Raw genomic sequence first — 16,446 nt, 5'->3', positions numbered from 1 at the left:
AAAGGGTTTGTTTACTAGCGGCGCCGTCTGAGCTATTTCCACCCAAAAGTACGGGCGATATTATTGGTCCTGGTCCTCATTATAACAACAATGGGGGGAGGTGCTCGGAGAGCAAAGCATTCCGTTTGCAGTGTGTGGCGCGATGAAAAGGAAGTCATCTTTTATCGCTCAAAGGCTCGCTCTCAGCATGAGGCCAATCCAATTGGCAACACGTAAATCTGCCCGTACGCAGTTGAAATGCAGCCAGGAGTCGTGTGACTCGAGGCCACCGATTTATGACGGGCGGAACAGCTGTCGGGAGGGCATCCGTGTTCCGTACCGACACGGCGCACCTTTTACCGTCCTCACCTTCTTGTCATCGGCGCCGCCGACGTACGCGCAAACAAAGGCGACCTTGACTGTCCTTTTGGCGTCGCCGCCTCGCTCCAACGCCGCCACAGCGGAGATACTCCGGCGACGACAGTGATGGATGCTCCCCAAATATCACCCTCTCCATCATCCGGTGGGATGTGCCACTGATTTAGACTTACTGGTTCGTCGAGAACAGTGGCACTTAGCGCTGGCTTCGCAGCTCCCTCCGGGCCGATTCCACCTGAGCTATATTTCTTAAGAGTCAATTTCAAAGGGCCATTGTCACAAATGGAGCATTTAAATTCAAAAAGTGGCCGTAATAGATACGTTTCAGAAGAAGGTCTGTTCAAAGCAATCGGCGGTGAGAAAAGTCACGCGGCTTGTTGTTTCCTGTTATGCGAATCCACGCTCCTGGCGAATAACGAAGCTACATTCACCCGACGCCGGTCGACCACGTCTCGGAGTGTGGAATCATAAAAGAGCGCCAAGTCCTGTGGCCAAACGTGAAGATTTATCACCAATTTCAAACGTCTTGCCGCGCTTATGTCTCAAGGCTCAGAAGCGAGGACCTCTCAAGGTTATTGCCGTTGGCGCCACATCAAAAGCGGAATGCCGATCATTTCTAAGGAAAGGAAAGAAATAATCTGGAAGACGCAGTTATGTTTACGTTGGATTTGTTTACGCATCCACGGGGGATATAATTACACGATGTAGAAAAACAGGAGCGCCAATCAGACAAGTTTACTTTTTAAGGACGCCAAAAAAATTGCCGTTTCGAACCAAAATGCCCGACTTACTTTGTCTTTTCAGTCATAGGACCCTGAGACTTTATTTCTCTGTTCACGACAGAGGTTCCAACAAAAATTTAATATCGCTAAGACGAACTTGCTTTGGGGGATAGTTGGGTGATAGATTGCAGAGGGTGGAAGCAACCCCACATGACCACATTTTTCGTAGGTCTACTCACGATAGGTCAGTTTCAGTCAAAATGCCAGCCGTTATTTCATGCTTGACAAGTTGAGACTTTTTTTGTACATCCTACATGACAGGAATGCCAACTGAATTCCATTTTGCTTATTGTATATATGCCGTATATTTCCCCAAGTAGCATTGTGGCCTGTGTCACAGTGAGTGAATGCCAGAAAATGACGGCCGCCCACTTTCGAGACGCCTCTGTGGACTCCCATCAATGAGGCTTTTTTTTTGTGTGAGGTGAGGTGCAGATTGCATCATTTGGCATCCCGCCTGCAGTGAACCCCCCCCCCCTCCCCCGCAACGCGCGCCCACACCACCCCACCCCCTGTGCCCCAACCATCGTTCCCTCCCAGCAGAGACATAGTGGCTCGCAGCCATCATCCACCTCCAAGAATAAAGAAATCGTTTCACAGTAAATCCATCACCAAGGTGTAGATACACTCGCTGCCCTTCGCCGTGTTTCTGCAGCAGCCTTCCTCTGCTGCGTTCTTTTTTTTTTTTTTTTTTTTTTTTCATTTTCGATTGAAGGTGAGAGTGTGATGGATAGAGCTTGTACAGCTCACTACACCCGGAGACTTCGGGGTCCTCGCTCTCACAATGCGATGAAGCGAGCGTCACCCCGCCGCATCAACACGGGCAGCCTCGCACCTGTCGAGCATGGCGGCACAAACGGCTTTTCGCCGCGGCTATCGTTTGGGGCGACTCCGCTGCTATTCTCTGGCCACATAGCAATTGTTAATCGGACCGCATTTTTGAAGACTCCGGTAAATAAAATATATTTTGCAGTTTTGCATCATCCATCTGTCTTGTATACATAGTAAAAATTTGGTGGCAATGTGTCTTGTATGGCTCTCTTTTGAAGACTTTTTTTTATTTTTTTATTTTTACCCCCCTTTCTTAAATCAATGCCCAGCAGCCTGAAAAAGAGGACTCACCCTCTGGGAAATTAAGGCGCCTCAAAAGCTGACCAGACTATTTGGATGCAGTAATTATGCTTCGTGAATAAATCAAGATGTCACTCTCATAAGCTTCATACGCGGGAATAACTTCTTAAAAAGATGTTGGCATCTGTTTTACCGATTAATGTCGTGATAGCAAGTCATCAGGTAATGATGGAGCATCTAGATGGGAAATCCTCAGACAGTCTCTGCCTGACTTTTTAAAAAGATTCTTCCAGGATTTATGCTAGCAAACACATACTCGAATCATCCCCCTCATCCCCAAAATTTATTGGGGTACTTTTTCCATTTCAATCTCTTCAATAAAGAGACAACATTTCCGATACTTTTAGATCATTAATCATGTCCCAGCTTGAATCAACCATGGAGCTTTATCACTGTTGGTGAGGAACGACATACAAGCACATTGTTTTTTTTTTTTTTTTTTCGTTTTTTTTTTTTTGTCCCCCGTACCAGAACATGGATCCGGTTCACAACATCCTCCTGGACGTGATCACTTGGGTGGGCATCCTCCTTTCGCTGGTGTGCCTGCTGGTCAGCCTCTTCACCTTCTGCTTCTTCCGGGGCCTCCAGAGCGACCGCAACACCATCCACAAGAACCTGTGCATCTGCCTCTTCATCGCCGAGTCCCTCTTCCTCGTCGGGATCAATCGGACCGACATGCCGGTAAAAACCATACTTGTAAAGAAAAGAAAAAAAAAAAAATCCAAAGAATAGAAATATCTTTGAGCATGATAAGGTAGTCTTCCGCACCATCCGTATGCCTTAAGAGGATATCCTCTGCGTTTAAAGGGGAATGCTTTTTGCCATCCATAAGATTTTATGGGTGCGATTCATGGCTCTCTCACGGAGCACAATTAATGTCCACTCAAGCTTTCACACGTTTAATTGAATCAATTTCAGGGACAAAATAAGCTAGTAATGTTCAACTGCGCACATAATTAGTCCAGGCCATGTACGCACTATATAATGTTCCAGAGGGGGCACCGATGTAAGCATTTCAACATACCGCTCCCCAAAACATACTGGCGGGCCATGAAGTTGGTACCCGAGCCTTTACTTGGTATACAAAAAAAAACTGGATCCACCTCCTAAAACCGCCATCGTGCCGTTGCAATCACACAAACCATTAGCGATTAGTCATTCCAAAATTTAAACGTGACGACAATTCTGATTGTGGCGGATTAGCTTGACGTGGCAAAAACGCAGAGGATGACAAAAAAAACCCCAAACCTACTCAAATCTTCACTCCAATCCACTCAAACTTGCGGCCTTCAGATCGCGTGTGCCGTCTTCGCTGCCCTGCTGCACTTCTTCTTCCTGGCGGCGTTCACGTGGATGTTCCTGGAGGGTGTGCAGCTCTACATCCTGCTGGTCGAGGTGTTCGAGAGCGAGCACTCGCGACGGCGCTACTTCTACATGGTGGGCTACGGGCTCCCGGCCCTCGTTGTGGCCGTCTCGGCTGCCGTGGACTACCGCAGTTACGGCACGGACAGAGTGTGAGTAACACTGTACAGTATATAGAACACATGCCTGACTCAGACTAACAAAATCCCTTTTTTTTTCCGTCAGTAGCCAAATACATCATCCACTTAATGAAATGGCATTATCCCTTAGGAGGCCCTAAATAAGCAATTTCCTTTCACAGACCTTGCACCACATATAGCCGATAGGTGCCGTCACCCACCTGAGAAAAATAAGTACCTCTCAATATTGTTTCGAATAAAGACTAATTGTGGCGCCTTGAGCTATGAGTTTATTCCGTTCTTTGTCCCAACGTATTCCCTATTGTGTGTGATAGGTGGCACGCAGTGAGCCTCCTGCTCATGACACACACAAGCTGGTACGTTTCTAGACGGGCAGGGCCTCAGTTGGTGGTGATGGATGGTGGTGATTGCTCGCAACCCTCACTTGAATAATTAACGCCCGCCACCGGTGGAACAATTACACAAGGCTGTTGAAGGATGAGGGGAGGTTTTGAATGACTTGTTACCTTCAGACTGGTGCCGTGGAACTCTTAAGTCGAAAAATCCCTCTGGCAACAGTAGGCAGTTTTGAACTGCCCACGGTTTTCTTCCCGATTCCTCAAAGGATATGCGTTGGGAAAAGTAACACCGTTGGAGAGAAACTTGGGAGAGAAACTTGACGCTCTCCAAAAGTCAAAGAAGAAACCGGTGGAGGCTGAAGCAGATGACATGCCTGCAGCTCACCGCCGCCCACCAAGTCGTTAAATCTGGCTGTGATCTAAGGAAGGAGGCAAAAATGAACAACACAGCCTTCCACGTGATATGTAACAGTGGTTCACGTGGTGGCGCGCTTTGAAGAGCTGCCAGCGCATCTTTTTGTTTGCGCTTTTTCCTCTTCGTTACGCCGTCCATGTGTGTTTTTCTTTGGGCTCTTGTCTCAGGGAGAGGCATCAAGCCCTGTCACTTCTGATAAAGTAGTCGCTCTTGTTTTCAAAGCGCCGTCGAGCCTGTAGGAGACAAAATGCCGAACTGCGTAAACACGTTGTGTGTGCAACTCAAATTTGTCTGCTGCTTTACTGTAGGAATCAGTACCGCTACCTCGTTGGGAACCGTGCCAAAGCAAGAGTCAGAGGTCTATTACCTTGACTCACAGTCCAGCGCGGGTCCGGACTTTTGTGTCGTTTCAGTGCACGAGAATTCTATGGAGCCTATCCAATTTCGATCCTATCTGACTACTGACGAGTCAGTCACAGAGCTCCAATCCCATGCTGGTTCTGGAAAGTCACCCGTGTCAAGATTTTCCCTCTCAGTAACCACAACTACTGACATGTAAGATTGTCCTGGACCAACGATAGAAGGGTTCCCATCCGCTGGACTAGGCTAACTTGCTTTCCACCACTTCTCTTACCCCACGCTCCACCCTGTCCGTTGGAGAAAAACAGTCAAAGTCTTGCAAATGTTCTGTTCCCTATTCTTTGAAATGAAGAGAAACAATCGCAGAAAGTTCAAAGATCAGTTGTGCCTGACAGAACGATTACAAGACCACTGTACGGATTTGACTTTGCCCACCATGACCTCGTCCAAGGTAAATCAGTTGTGATAAACAATGAACACCAGTCTTGCTTTTTTTATTTGGTCAAAATCATTTGATGGTTGTTTGGAACAAAATGCTGATATGTTGTTGACCTTCAACTAGTCCCCGGTTAGTTGTCAGTCCTTTCACAACCACAATCACTGAGAGGGAATTTATCTTCACTAGCAGTGACCATAACTATAAACCTGTAAGGTTCATTTCTAGTCAGTCCTCTTAACTGAGGATGTTGACTGTTCCCTGTGAGGGACAAAGAAAGTCACTTTACCCTCACCCAAAAATGGAGGTGTCTATTTGCGGCAAGCAGCGGAGATTAGATAATTAATAATTCAACCTCAAGCCATGAGTCACTTTCCATCCTTGCGCATCCACCGGCTCATTGCTTCTTCTTCTTCTACTTCTTCTTCTTCTTGTTGCACGTTATGAGGTAGGAGGTCAGGGGGGCTCGCGGTTTCATTATTGTCGTAATTGCAGTGCCTACACAGAGTTGTGCGAGCTTGTAAGCTTTGTCGCCGGGGTTTAACGGGCGCGCATGCGGGTCTGGGTCGAGGTCGAACCAATTCCTTTGGAGTGATACAGTTGGGATTCAATCTGGGACTAATTGAATCGTCCATAAATTATCATCTGTGACGGTAATTTGCCACCTTAACCCGGCAAATTGAAAGCGAATCGGGCTGAGTTGTGGTCTTCATCAGCCTTTATGTTCGTCCATTTGCCGTTTTTTCGCTTTGTTGGCAACTTCAATCAACCCGACTGTCTGCAAGAGAGGCAGCCTGCACACGAGGTGTCCTCGAACAATTTTTGGTTCTTCAAGGGACAGATTTTTTTCCAAGGATAAACATGCCTGCAATTTAAAGTTAAACAAGAGTGGAGTAATTGGTTCCCGGACTCCAGTTTCAGAACCACTGCGTCATCCGCCGTAACAAGCACCCTTGTATGTTCTTATTGTTGCAGTTGCTGGCTTCGCCTTGACACCTACTTCATTTGGAGTTTCATCGGACCGGCAACCTTGATAATTATGGTAAGTGTGACCCACCCCCAACCTTGTGTTCGTTAACCCTGCTTAACGTGCGGGTCGCCGCATAAACGGGCCACACAGATCTTTTTTCTTCCCTCCCTCTACCCTGTTGAGCGCGGACCCCACCGGCGGGCACGCAGACGTCAAGGAAAACGAATGAGGGTGCAGAGAATATATTGCAGTTTGTCACCAGGCCGCAGTTGCCGGCGGAGACCAATTGCAGGTGGGGGGGTCGGGGGGGGGGGGGGGGTTGTAGTGAGAGGGAGGGGAGAGAGCGAGAGAGTGAACTCTGCTCAGTATGCGGCGTTACAGTAATCCACACTGCGATTATGATTGATCCACCCACCAACTCCGCGAGCTTCTTTCTCAGTCATCATCCTGTTTCCTCGCCTCACAGGCACACACGGAGAAGGCCATTGTGCCAAGATAACAACACAATGGCTTGTTTTTTTGTGGTTGTTGTTGTTTTTTGACGCTTTTCTGATTCACATTTATCGATCAGACCGCTTCATAACGGCTGTTCGGTTCACGCCGGCGGTTCACGGCAAACGAATTAAGATGGGATAACTGACAACTGGGTAACTCCTTTGCACTTGATGACTACTTCTTCGCCCTAGTGAAGAATCCCGGGACTTGATTTCTCCATTTACTTTCCAAGGTTTTGTGATGTGGCGGCCTGATTTTAGTTGGGGACAAATCTGAAGCCATATCTTCTGTTAATAGGAGGATGTTAATTGTGTCTTCTATTTAGTGGCAGGGCAATTAAATGTTCTGCCCGTCATGATTTCTTTGGCATGGATAGACGTACTAAGATATTGTACATAATTTGCACTAAATTGGATCATTTGGGAAGCACTGTTCTACTTTCTTGCAAAGGCCTTTCATTGGTCAGAATAATACGAGTAAACAGTAATGCCAAGACTATTCCTGGCCATCCCCTCCCTTCACCACATGGAAATCTGGTTGCCTTCAATCTCACCTCTGCAGATGATCAGGCACGTCAGAAAAGATTCTGGATTCATCCCACTTGGACCATCTACAGCAGCAATCTTCCTGCCCGGCTGTGACTCACTTGCTAAATCCTGACATGCACGACGTGCGCTCGTCACGCTCCACTTTTGGGAGGAATCGCGCAACAACAACAACAAAAAAAAAAAAAAAAAAAAAAAAAAAAACATCCCCGCGGTTGCCTCGTGATGCATTCCTTTCTCTCGTCAATGTACCAAGGAGAATATTAATGTTGGTGTGCCGGAGCGCAAATCCAATTAAAGCAGCTAGAGGTGCTGCTAAAAAGGGCTCAAGAATCCTTAGAATTAGCTCAAGAAGAATGGCGTATTATGAGGGTTTTATTTTTATTTTTATTTTTTTTTATTGTCGTTGTTTTCAAGCCATTTTGGCTGTGTGCAATGAGCGGTGTTCCAATTTGCCACCTCCGTCCCCCCCCCCCCCAAAAAAAAATTCACTAAAATGGCAAAGCTTCATGAAAGAACGTCAAATTGAATCACACCTTTTGTGCTGTCCCATTTCAATTTGAAATCAAAAAATGAAAAGTGACTGATTACTTGGTTGTCTTCTGTAACCTGGCTTGTTTTTCCATTGAGTATTTTTGATTCTGATCCGAAAATGGAAATGTGAAAAATCAGGCAAATAGAAAGAATGGAAAACATGAAAAAGGACATTTTTTTTTTTTTTTTTTATCCCCGAGAACAAGTACAGTGCAGCCTCAGTTTTCATTATTAATCTGCTGCGGAAACAGAATCTTACAAAATCCAAAAGGTATTTTCCCATAGGAAATAATGGAAATCCTATTAATCTGTTCCAGACGCACAAAGATATGAACAAAAATACTTCTTATAGAAAACAATTAAATATTTACATCCAAAAACAAAGTGGAACGAATATAAACGACAAATGAAGCAGATAAAGTACCATTTTCTACCTCTATTGAGGGCTGTTGCTGGCTTATAAAGCGAGCAGGAGAGCAACAAAAGACATTTTCGGAGTGTTTTTCCTCATTTCTACAATGATTCTTGCTTTTTTCATCAAATGTGTGGGACTCACAACAATAAAAATTGTTCAATAGATGGCAGAAGGCAGATTCAATCACGCAACACGTTTTCTAACAACTCAAAACAACAACAACAACCCTCCCAGTCTGCTCGGCAACACTGGGACAAGTTAGGGCAACATCAGAATAGCATCCTGCCAAAAGACAGGCCTTCAAAATAAATGTTCACCTGTATACTAACAGTTCCCCCCCCCCCACTTTATTTGGCCTCCCGGTAATTATTTTGCAGCTCCACTCAAAATATTTTCCGCTTGTTTATTCCGTGTGACTGTTAATTGAGATACTCTGTGGCCCAAGACTTTCTTGTTTGCATGTTTTTATTTGGAAGGTCTGACTTTTGACAGGAAAATTAACGGTAGAGTCACGTGGTGTATTAAAAACAAAGGGAAACCAGAATCATACGGAAAGTGAGGTTCAACTCTATCTAAATTTGTATTACATGCTTTCAAGGTTTAATTTCTAAAGTTGGATGTTGCTAACACCCCCCTCACCCCCATTTCAAAGGAGGCACCAACACGTCACACCTTTTGCCATTTTCCGCCTGACAAGTGTCCAATTTCGTGCCTCTTTTCTCTTAGAAGTCCACATGCTGCATTAAAAATTAATTCAATGGAATATAATTCATATTTGATAAGAGTATTTCAGGCCGAAGTAGTCAGCGAAACGCAACGAGAATATAGTTTTAGTTCTGCCGCAGTTCCGGGCGAATGAGTCCGGATATTTGTCTGTGCGGACTTTGATTCTCCCAGTTGCCGCGAGGGAAGATGGTGGGGTGTCTTTAAGGTGCGTCTCAATGATATTTTTTCACGTGTGACTAAGATGAGATGCGAATGAATAAGTCAGGTGGAAAGGCTCGCTCTTACATGTACGCATCTGTCATCCTTGGCCGCGTTCGGCGGGGTGCGGGGTCCTTGTACCATGATGGAGGTTTCGTAGAATTTTGCGCTCTGTTTGGCAAAGTAGGGGGCAGGCAGGCGGGCTTTGCGCTCCGAAGTGCTCGGATTTAAAATGAATGGATGCGTCTCGGCTTCTTTCCCGCAGCTCAACGTGATCTTCCTGGGCATCGCGCTTTATAAGATGTTCCATCACACGGCCATCCTCAAGCCCGATTCCGGTTGCCTGGACAACATCAAGTAAGAGCACTCGGATCGCACTTATATTCCTATTTTTATCCTATTAGCAAGAAATAGTCCTTCTAAATGGCACTGCAGGAAGCTTCCTTTTATATGCTTACGGTTAATGAAGCCGCAGTTCAGCCTGTGTTCTTTGCTCTTGATCATTTGAACAAAAAAAAAAACAAAACAAAAACAAAAAAAAAATTCCCATTTTGCCACCACACAAAAAGCCTTCACAAAAGAAAATGACTGTGGCTTAAATGAACTCATCTCGTTCATGGACGACCAGTTCCTTTTGCACCAAACATTACAGCGATCCATTTTTTGCAAAAAAAAAAAAAAAAATTGCAACTATTATCACTTCATATTGTCTATAAAATATTCAAAGATTCCAACTTGAGGCGACTTAATGCGAACGGCTCCCGCAGAGTAAGGGGAAAAGGCAGAGTTTTTCCAGACAGACACAGTTGATGTACTTACAGACGTGTGTACAGACACATAGTCATGTCATTGTCCAAGATGCTTATCCTCACAAGGGTTGCGGGAAAGCTGACGCTTATCCCAGCCAGCTTCACCCTGAACTGGTCAGTCACAGGGTAGATATCGACACCATCACTGAGTGGGAATCGATCCCACGTTGACATTAAACCAGGCACATAGTATTATGAATAAATAAGAATTTCATGATATTTTTACTCACGTTTCAGGGGCGTGTAGTCAAAATAAAAATGCCACAAAGACATTAGTTTAACTATATAATTCATTATGGGGGCTGCAATTTGTACACATATGAATCTGGAATTTAAAGACCTTATCTTTTTTTGTCCTTATTTTTTTTTCCAAATAATATTTTGTCCCAGCTCTCTAATTGCAAAATTTTCTTTTTTTTTTTTTTTTTTTTTTTTGTAGTACGACTTTCTGTATAAGACATACGTGATCCAACCCCCCCCCCCAAAAAAAAAAAAAAAAAAAATCATACAACAGTTGACACTTTTAAGCCGCGTTTCCCATTTGGGTCCTGAAGCCTTCCTCCGGCCCTCTCCGACACATCGCATCGTTTTCGGGGGGGGGGGGGGGGTGAAGATTTATAACACCGAGCTCCCCTAATGCGCCTTAAGTCGTACTCTTAACGTGAGTTCAAAAGAGTCGGCGACGTTCCGCGTCACCGCTGGAAAACTGGCAGCCCTCATTCATCTGACAGGCTTTTTTATTTAATTTTTTTTTTTTTTCTCAAGGAACAGCCCATTACTCAAAGAAATGACAGCAACTGTGGCTCCAATCTGTGCTTGTATTTCATCATCACGGCCGAGTCAAGGTTGTTCCGGTTTGCGTGTAAACAAGAACGGCTGCCCACGTCGTCGTCGGGACTTTCGGCTCGTCCCGTCGGCCTCGTCTGAAAGCGCTTTTGAATTTGATGTCACGCCTCGCGCCGCGATGTCGCCACGCTGCTTTGCTTCATTTTGCTTCTCGTGTTCGTCTTCTTGACATTTGTCATCTTGATTTGATTTGTCTCCCCTCATTTTAGCCACCGTTATTACGACGGATGCGTTATTGTTGAGTTGCACTGGTAAGACGCAGCATTTCCTCAGCGTAGATTCCAATAGATGTTGTGTTTGATGTGTGTGCCCCCCCCCCTTCCCTCATTGGACCTCCAACAGGATGTTCAGTATGTTTTTTCTCCCAATTGATTTTTTTTTTCCCCTCCTAAGAAATACACAGATTTTATTATTGTGATTTTTACATATTTTTTTTAGTTATGCTTTGGGTCATCAAATCGATCCATTGAAAGGAAAATTAATAGCAATCTGGTGCTTTTTTTTTTTTTTTTTTTGCCGTGTGGACAACCCACAACAACTTTTCTTTCTGCAATTGTTTTTTTCGCGTAATTATATTTTGCCCCGCTTCTCTCGCCAAATACGTCAATGCGAGGGGAAATTGATAGAAATTTCATTTTTGGTCCATTGTACCTTATTGTTACCCTTTCCATAGTATTTATTTATTTATTTAACAGTAACAGTCCAATTTTGCGTTTCATTGGAGTGGTCTAGAACTGCACTAATAACTCATATTTTGGTCATGAAGTACTTGGCCACGCAGTGCCTTGATTGAAAATTGTTAAAAAATACTTTTTTGCAGCACAATATTTAGTTCCAAAAATTTTACCTGCGCCTCACATTTTGCTTGTTGCCCATTTTTTTTTTTTTCTTTGCTCGAGCCAAACTTTGTGCTGCAGTCAGTAGTCCTGATGACCTCTATTTAGAGGACAACGCTGTGGTTTTCACCCCCTCTTCACGTCCCGCTCGCCTTGATGAAGTACCCTCTCCCGCCAGGTCATTAAGACAGCCCTGGGAAAATGATGGCGAATTCATAAATCACCAATTTTGCCGCACACATGACCCATTTATTGGTGCTTTAAACGCGAAGGTCTGCCAGTGTTTACGACGGTGGCTCGATGCTCCTGTGAGTAGAGATAATGGTGGCAAGCGGCTGTAAATCACAAAGAAATCCTTCCGCGAGAATGCCGCTTGCGATGTCGGATTGTGGATGATGTGAGTTTATATCCTCGATGTTCCCCTCATTGCCCCCGCCAGACATTTTGGGTGACGCATGTCTTCTTTATACCCTCACGTTTTTGGTGTTGCTTGTTTTTTTCTTTTTTTTTTCTTTTTGCCCAGCTATCAGGATTATGAACCCAAGATCAAGTAAGACAAAAACCCTTGCCCATCCATTTGATCCGCCCCAACGCACAAAAACCCAAGAGCCCAAATCCCTACCCTGTCCAACGAATAACGGAAGTCACGAGTGTTAATATTAATCCAATTGCGTCTGTATCTTGAGCGCCACTCGCTCGCATTTGAAAAATGTACGGGTGTGGTCAGTCATGCCCGCAGATATAAAGTTGCCGGCGTGGTCCACCAGTCATGCCCGCAGATATAAAGTTGGGGGTGTGTATTCTGTTTGTAATCACGAGTGTAGCCCTTTAAGAGCGGAGGGGGGCGGTGTCAGGTAAAGAAGTAGAAGTAGGTTGTAAGAGACTGTGTGATTCCGTGTTTAAAACAAACAAAAAAAAAAGATGTCACACTGTGGTTCACTGCGCTGGATCGGTTTTCTGATATTCCAACATTCTGTCTTTATTCCAGCCGTAATATTCACAATATTGTTGGAGTATAGTTTTATTTTTTTCCCTCAAACGATTTTTTTTTTTTTTCTTGCAATTAAAAAACTTTTTGCAGCTGTTCTCCCCAAAGTCGATCCATCGTAGAGGTGCTCCTTAAAGATCTCAACTAGTCATGTAAATTAGTATCCTGGTACCTCAACAAATTTTACGTTACGGACGGCCGTTGTCCAATACACACAGTCGCAATTTTATGATCGTCTAGTGTGACTGTCGAAGATGAAAAGTGCGTTCACATTTTTGTCATCTCATTTGTTTTTGTGCCATAACCCCCACCTCACACACCCCTTCATTGAACAACCTTGATGTTTGTATTTTGGGGCCAATTTCCGGAGCCAAATGTGACTGTTTGTGCCTTTTTTTCCAGGACCCAGACACAAAGAATACAAAAGTACACAAAGTGAAACATAAACTACTCACCGAAAATCTTTGGGGTGAATTTTCGGGCTGAACCAAACATGCACGTCAACGTTTACATGCTTAATTTGACCTTTTTGAACAGTGGAATGTTTTAGATGAACATTTCCTAGAACGTAGACTTGTACGCCTTTCTGTGACTCTTCCGCTCCCTCCGTTGCCACATTTTCTTCCGAGAACATTCTGTTTGAGGCCTCGCAGCGGCAGAATACCGTCGCTCAATTGTTTGCCGTCGTCTCGGTCTCGCAATGTCATAAGTAAAGGATAAAGTGCATATTAGGTTCATCCTGAAATGTCACCCCCAAACCCCCAAATTTGGGAGAAGTCTACATTTTGACCAGATCCGACTACCCTCTTTGGAATGCTGACTTTTAATTTGATGCAATGTGTTGTGTTTGAAGATCGTGGGTGATCGGGGCCATTGCTTTGCTGTGCCTGTTGGGCCTCACTTGGGCCTTCGGGCTGATGTACGTCAATGAGAGCACGCTGGTCATGGCCTACCTCTTCACCATCTTCAACTCGCTGCAGGGCATGTTCATTTTCATCTTCCACTGCGTGCTGCAGAAGAAGGTACAGCGCTCGACCGGCGGCTGCGCGGGACTCAGTTCTACAGAACTCTAATTTTTTGTTTTTTCGTTCAGGTGCGTAAAGAGTACGGCAAGTGCCTCCGTACGCACTGTTGCAGCGGCAGAAGTATGGAGAGCTCCATCGGTTCCAAGGGGAACGCGTCCCGTGCTCCCGGACGCTACTCTGCTGGTTCACAGGTTGTCTAGCCGTTTAATCCCGCGTTGAAATGATTTCAGAGACTTGGCAGGTTGACCAGTTTTGAGAATCCACAAGGTTCGACGGATCTTCTATGTTTGACTTTTATCCAGAGCAAAATTTCCAAGTCCGCTGTTTACAGATGCCGTTTCAATTTGCTCAAAACCGCACCAACACGTTTATTTGATCTCCCCGTCAAGTCAATTCTGTTCATGCACAATTAGAAGATGGACCAGTCCATTGCAGAGGAAGGCCAGGGTCAGTTAAAATGATCTCGGTTTTTTTTCATGGACTGCATTTTTCAATGCGTCCAAAGAAAAGTTTACCGATCTGTTTTCAATAAGATGTTTGACAGTGCCTAGAAATCTCGAGGCCCCTTGCAATTGCCTGTTTTTACCGAATAGTGGTCGGAGATAGCGCAAGGTGTGGCAGACAATATTCTATTTTATCTATTTCATCTCCTCTTTATCTATAAGCGTAAATATTAACTCCATTAGCATACGGCCCCAACCCCCCCCCCCCCACCGCCACCACCACCACCCCTCGGTTGCAGTAACATCATTTCAACAACAAATAGCGCTTTTGATCTGTGCTAGCTCTGCTTTTGAGTGATGGTTTGCGCATGGTTCGAGGCTAGCCGCTCGGCGCTAGCTTTAACTCATTATTTAATTGACAGAAAATGTCAATAAATTTTCTCCGGGAGTGTTGTTGTTCCTCTTCACTAATTATTATTATAATTTTTTTTTAACGGCTGTCTTCTGTTTATTAAAAGAAGACTAATCACCCACTGGCGAAAATTGCCACTGATACTTTCCAATACTTCATCCTGCTCAGTGAAAGATGCAATCAATAATCATAAGGATTCACTTTTTAATATGCAGGGGAACATTTTAGGGGAACAGCAGAGATGGAAACTAGGACATTTTTCCTTGTCATCTCGATTGTTCCCGCGTTCCTCCCCGTGTCGCCGCCAAAGCATCGGGTGGATTGCGCGATGTGCCGTAATTGAAGACCGTGTCCATTTTGCAAAAGCGTGGGACTCGCAGCCGGTGTTCAATTATAAATAGTCCTTAGAATCGAACGCGCGGAAGCATGCCCCGCGATTGGATTCAGCGCGCAGATCAGCGCCTTTAATTATGCACGCCGCTTTGACGAGACGTCAGCGTTTTGATCTGACGGGTACGGCAAACCCTGGAGAAGATGCCAAGCTCACCTTATGAAAGACGACACAAATCATATCGCGCTTGTCATGTCGCCACGTTTTTAATCGGAGGAAAACACAGTTGGGGTAAGAAAAAAAAAAAAAAAAAAAAAAACAGGGCATCACTTTCATGCCATTAATTCCTGCTTATTAGTGATGCCCTGCGATTATATTTGCTAAAAATGTTTGCTGTCAACTAGAATTTCCGAGGTCATCATTACCGCAGATTTTTAGCTCATGATTGATCATAACGCTGCGATTATGTTTGGTAAAAATTAAAAGAATCATCATCTAAAAACGTATGTCAAAGGTTTCTGCCAATCAGACACCACATTTCGGAAATTTGGTAAATAAGCTTCTACAATTTCTGGAAGCTTCGTATGAATTTCATAGCAATCTCAGGGCATTACTCCTCAACCATCGTTTTTTTTTTTTTTCTTTTCCTGACTACAAACCTGACTAGAACCCGATTCTCCCCGGGGCCCGAGCACACCCGAAAGATTTCAACTCTCAAATTTGCCCACCGGCTCACCAATACCGATATATGACTATTCCCAAACCCCCGTGGCGCAGGATCCCGAGTTGTCGGATAGCGGAGACCCTTAGCTTGTGCAACAGCCCGTGGGACTCGGGCATAATTAACTCGGATCGCGCCGTCTCGGATTGAGCCTTCGCACCCCAGAGGCCGATTCGGAAAGCCTGACTGATGACTTTATTATTGACTGGCTGCAAACGCTCCCGGGCTTTGATCGGCGGCCCGGCGTACGCGTGGCGCCGTTCGACGACGTGGCGCCGCGACTCTTTTCACGCTGTGGTCTGTTGTCTCCGCAGAGTCGCATCCGCCGGATGTGGAACGACACGGTCAGGAAGCAGTCCGAGTCCTCTTTCATGACCGGCGACATCAACAGTTCGGCGTCGCTCAACAGAGGTATTCGCCAGGCTTCGGAAACGTTGGGAATTTTCAGACGCGAAAATTATTTGTCGGCAAATTCTCCATGCATCCATCCATCGACCGTGTTTAGCATGTAGCATTTGTACCATTTTACGCCTTATTCAACCAATCCCAAGCGCATATTGTACCTCCAAATTTAGCATTTTTACTCGTAATTATCAAAGCAGCTTTTTTTTTTTTTTTAAAGGGCCAAAAACAAACATATGCCAGTGCCAATAAAACAAACATAATCATCGAGTGATTATTATCGTTATTTACCTTTGTGCTAATTAAAAATCTCGTGTATGATTGTGACATACTGTATCATCCCATAAATCTGACATCCCTGCATTAACAAAGTTACATTTTTTAGACAACAAAAGGCACATTTTGTCAAAAATACTTGTATTTTTCCAG

The 16,446-nt window shown here is 44.8% G+C and overlaps 1 protein-coding gene across 2 annotated transcripts in view; it reads left to right on the top strand.

Moving 5' to 3' along the window:
* The window catches only part of LOC133494960 (adhesion G protein-coupled receptor L3-like), a 125,612-nt gene that overhangs the window by 103,610 nt on the left and 5,556 nt on the right, over nt 1-16,446 (top strand). For both annotated transcript variants that reach the window (XM_061809274.1, XM_061809273.1), the window contains 7 exons: nt 2,742-2,951; nt 3,564-3,784; nt 6,297-6,363; nt 9,470-9,561; nt 13,537-13,705; nt 13,777-13,899; nt 15,930-16,026. In XM_061809274.1, the coding sequence (XP_061665258.1) occupies nt 2,742-2,951; nt 3,564-3,784; nt 6,297-6,363; nt 9,470-9,561; nt 13,537-13,705; nt 13,777-13,899; nt 15,930-16,026 (979 nt within the window). The remainder of the gene's footprint in view (nt 1-2,741; nt 2,952-3,563; nt 3,785-6,296; nt 6,364-9,469; nt 9,562-13,536; nt 13,706-13,776; nt 13,900-15,929; nt 16,027-16,446) is intronic.

Source organism: Syngnathoides biaculeatus, chromosome 21, assembly GCF_019802595.1.
Source record: "Syngnathoides biaculeatus isolate LvHL_M chromosome 21, ASM1980259v1, whole genome shotgun sequence".
NCBI classification, from domain to species: Eukaryota; Metazoa; Chordata; class Actinopteri; order Syngnathiformes; family Syngnathidae; genus Syngnathoides; species Syngnathoides biaculeatus.
The sequence above is the reverse complement of the archived record's forward strand: the minus strand, read 5'-3'. Positions and strand labels throughout refer to the sequence as shown.